We start from the raw sequence: 4,580 nt of genomic DNA on the forward strand, positions 1-4,580 counted from the left end.
GAACCCCCAAATCTAGCTGATTAATGAGATGGAGAGAGGGACCTTCCTGTAAGGTAGTCAGATCTGTTCATATGTTTTTGGAAATGGGTCAGTGCACTGTTGGAAGCTAAGGGTTTAATATATGTGGGATGTAAAGCCTCCAGACAGGAATTTCACCTCCCATTAGATTCCCTGTGGTTATTTTTCCCCCTAGGAAGGCAATGAGAAAATGTGCTGACCAGAACGGACAGAAGCAGCCGGGCGACAATGGAGAACAATACAGGCAATGGACAGAATGAGACAGAACTTCTGCCAAATCTGGAGGTGGTCACTACTGAATACCAAGTGGTCACTATCTTTTTGGTTCTCCTTATTTGTGGGCTAGGCATTGTGGGCAACATCATGGTAGTACTGGTGGTACTTAGGACAAAGCACATGAGGACCCCAACTAATTGCTATCTGGTCAGCCTTGCAGTAGCGGATCTCATGGTCCTTGTGGCTGCTGGACTACCCAACATTACTGAAAGCATTTATGGCTTCTGGGTTTATGGCTACATTGGATGTCTCTGCATTACTTACCTCCAATATCTTGGTATCAATGCTTCTTCTTGCTCTATTACTGCCTTCACTATTGAGAGGTACATTGCCATTTGCCATCCCATCAAAGCTCAGTTTCTATGCACTTTCTCCAGAGCCAAAAAAATCATTATTTTTGTCTGGGCATTCACCTCTATCTATTGCATGCTCTGGTTTTTCTTACTGGATCTAAACAGGGAAGTCTACAAAGAAGCTACAGTAGTGTCTTGTGGGTATAAAGTGTCTCGGAGTTACTACTCTCCAATCTATATGATGGACTTTGGGATATTCTATGTCATGCCCATGGTCTTAGCGACTATCCTCTATGGGTTGATTGCTAGGATTTTGTTTCTGAACCCCATTTCATCTGACTCTAAGGAAAGCTCAGCAACATGGAAGAATAATTTGGCTCTCTCAAGCAAAACCAAAGCAACCAACAAGAGCTTCAACAGTGCTGTGGCTTCAAGGAGACAGGTAAGAAAACTGCCTTCCAAATGGTTTTGGAGAATTATAAGTTCCATCTGTAGCAAGAGTCTTCTGGATGGAAAGTCCAGACAAAATGAGGCCTCCATATTCAAAGATGCTATATCTGCATTCGTACATCATACAAAGCTTCCTTAATTTATTTGGTTATTTATATAACAATAAATATGTCACTAACAATCAAAATATTTATGTTCTAAAAATATAAAGCCAGAACTGATATTAGAAAAAAAACCTATCAATAAATTAAGACTGCCCAAAGTATGGTGACTAAAGAGTTGTTAAAAGTCAATATCAGCACCATAATTTCAACTGGGAATACATTCTAGAGATCAGAAGCTGCTAACTGGTTGATCCCAGTTCAGAGCATGAAGCATTTGCAGTTACTTTCCCTGAATGATTTCAGTTAAGAAGGAAGAATTTTTCTTTAGTAATCTACACCCAAGATATTTAAGGCTTTAAGAATAATAACTTTTGTATTTTGTATGGAAACAAATGAGCAGCTGACATAATGCTACTTGCATAAGTGTAATAAAGTCCCCCTTTGACACTTTCCATAAATGAACCTGGCTGTTGAATTTTTATAGGAAGTGAAATATCTGGACTATATCCAAAAATAGTCCTCTACAGAGTCCATTGAAATAATTACCAATGCATTTATCACCATTTTGATGTGATTCATGGTTTTTAGCTTAGCATATTGCATGAAGTATCAGCTGTAAACTATGGGTTTATGGTTTAGTATGATGTATGAACCCAGATAATCATTGTTTATTTTATAAACTACATTAAAAAAAATACCAGTTACTTTATGCAATGTGTGAACCAGGCCATTTTATTTGAGGGAAAGAAGTTGAGGATGAACAATGGAGTGAGGGGGAATTACAGAATTTATGCCCTGGGTTTTTTTAAAAAAAGATTTCTGGAGTAATTTCAGCCCTGTTAGTATATTTGAATAATGGTGATGTTCTTTTTCTAATGAGTTCCAAATCTAACATGCATTCCCTTTGAGTCCTTTGGGTTTGCAGCTGTATTCAGTAATAAGCTTAGTGATATCTCAGCATGCAGCACCTTTAAGTTATATCTAGTAAGATTATCATATCATAATTATTTAAACATTGTAAAATGTAAAATGATGAAACTTGCCCTGTGGGATTGAGGCATTGCAATGCCTAGAGCTTTTTAGCTCTCTAAGAAGATAAAAAAACGAATTGCTACAACGTCAAATATCTCTATGACAAGCAAAAATACAGTAAACCTTCATGGGTGCAGTCTCAATTCAATACACATGGTAGTCCTTTGAGTTTGAAGAAGACATATCATTGTGCATATCATTGAGTTTGAAGAAGACATATCATTGGACACAGAGGTGGCTCTGCAATCCCAAACTGGAAGTGCCGAGTCTTGCACAATGGGGGCACTGAACGTCTATTGTTGTAGCAACTATGGGTATTATTCTGTGATTCCATTCATAGTTGTCTATCATTTTTGGCAGTATCTATCTTCAAAGCCAGTGGAGGCTTCATAGCACAGGGCTTGCCAACAGGTTGTGTCAGCAGCTGCAGCATCTAGTTCCCTTGGCTGGATGTCACAGTGGCATAGGTTTCTTTCACAGCATCTGTATAGTTGTTGTGTGATCGACTTCAAGGTCTGTTCTCAGATTCCATTACACTATAGAGCAACTGGTGAGGCTTACAATAGTCATCCATTCTGATGACAAATCCAACCCACTTCATCTGGGCTCTTCATCTGGGATTCAGTGCTGATGAACTGATCCAAGACTTCCATGTTGGAGATACAGTTTTGTCAGCAAATGCTGAGGATGGAGCAGAGAGTGTACATGTGACATTTCTCCAAATGTTGGATATCCCTTTGGTATAGAGTCCAGGACTCAGATCTATAGAGAAGGTAAGGGACAGCCACAGTTCTGTAGACTTTCAGCTTTGTGGACATGCAGACGTCAGGTTGATTGAGCACTCTAGTATGCAATTGCCCCAGTACCTGACTGGCCTTGCTGATTTCTTTGCCAAAATCTCATCTCTTGAGATGATGTTTCCCAAGTATTTGAAGCTATTTTCATTTGTCAGTTGGGTGTCACCAGCAGTAGTTTTTGATTCTGTGGGCTTGGTGTTTTGCATGGACTAGTAAAGCACTTCAGTCTTGTTCAGGCTGATAATCAGACTGAAGAGAAGTATATGGGAATTTGTTTAGCATCAACTGTAGATCATTGTCCTTCTCCACTATGAATACATAGTCATCTTGAATGACTGTATGGAGGCACTTCATCTGTGCATTCAAGTGGTGAAGAAAGCCTTCAAATTGGTACTCAGTGTACACCCCTCCTTCAAACTCTGAATAGCATTTGGAAGTGAAGAACAGACTGAATAGGAAATTATCAGACTCTTAATACCACATGAAAAGTCACTGATTTTCCACTCTGGCATCACAGATTTAATATCCATAATCAAGACTTAATATCAATGCTATTATAATTATTATTCTAAGTTCTAACATATCTGCTTGACTTGCTTTTATTGTTTTAATTTAAGCCATACTTACTGTATGGCTTATAACCCACCAAAAGAACTCTGGACAGTAAGTAGATAATACACATTTTAAATAAATTAAAAAATAAAACATTAAAATATGGAAAATGCAGATAAAGAGATGTCTTTCTCCCTCTCTCACAATTTTAGAAAAGGAGGAGACCTCCACTGTCATTAATTCAGGGAGGCTCTAGAGATGATAAAGGGAGAAACTTGTTTGACACAATACAAAACTAAACTATGGATAAGTCCCTACCAGCTATAATGATGGTGTTGATCCCCAGTGTAGAAAATTGGAAAGAGGGTCTTGACAAATTCATGGAAGACAAGGTAATCAATGTCTGTGAAATTGGATGATGGAATTTAAGACAATAGGACTTCAAGACCAGCTATTAGGGAATAACAGTGGAAATGATACCTTGCACGGTTCTAAATGCAGCCCGTTGGTCACTCTGTGAGAATGCTATGTGAGAGGATGCTTTTAGCCTGATCCAGCAGGATTCTTCTTAACTTCTTAATACTGAAGTTGTCTGGGTAGATTGAGAAAATAGTGCAGGAAGCCTACCATTTTTTTCTCCATCAGAGCACCAAGGTAGATGCCTGCTTGATAGGCTTGTTTTGGTCAGACATTCAAGGATGCTGTGGATGATGTGTGGAGGTATTTGGTGGTCCTTGTTGGTTTGATATTGATGCCAGTGGTGTTGATGCCAGTTGCCTGAGCTAGCAGGAGGAATGAGCAGTGGTAGCAGCAACAGCAACAGAGGTGAAAACAACTGGCATGATGGCAGTGGGTCAAAAACTGGACGCTGGCATGAATGCTTTCCTGAGTGGAACTGAGTGGGGTGCTGAGTGGAACTGCATTGGATAAATGATCTTGTAATTGCAGATCTCTGTTGAGCGAACTGTGGTTTGAGAGGCTCAGAAGCTACAGATCTGTTGTCCTTGCTTCAACTGACAAGTAATGTGGAATGGACTCTGGAGGACTTGCCCCCCCCC

At 39.5% G+C, this 4,580-nt stretch overlaps 1 protein-coding gene across 1 annotated transcript in view; it reads left to right on the plus strand.

Moving 5' to 3' along the window:
• Positions 1-246: 246 nt before the first annotated feature.
• The window catches only part of TRHR (thyrotropin releasing hormone receptor), a 22,102-nt gene continuing 17,768 nt past the window's right edge, over positions 247-4,580 (plus strand). Inside the window, exon 1 of the mRNA XM_015826538.1 lies at positions 247-1,029. Within this exon, the coding sequence (XP_015682024.1) occupies positions 247-1,029 (783 nt within the window). The remainder of the gene's footprint in view (positions 1,030-4,580) is intronic.

This window comes from Protobothrops mucrosquamatus, unplaced genomic scaffold (genome assembly GCF_001527695.2).
Source record: "Protobothrops mucrosquamatus isolate PMUCROS unplaced genomic scaffold, P.Mucros_1.0 scaffold3167, whole genome shotgun sequence".
NCBI lineage: Eukaryota > Metazoa > Chordata > Lepidosauria > Squamata > Viperidae > Protobothrops > Protobothrops mucrosquamatus.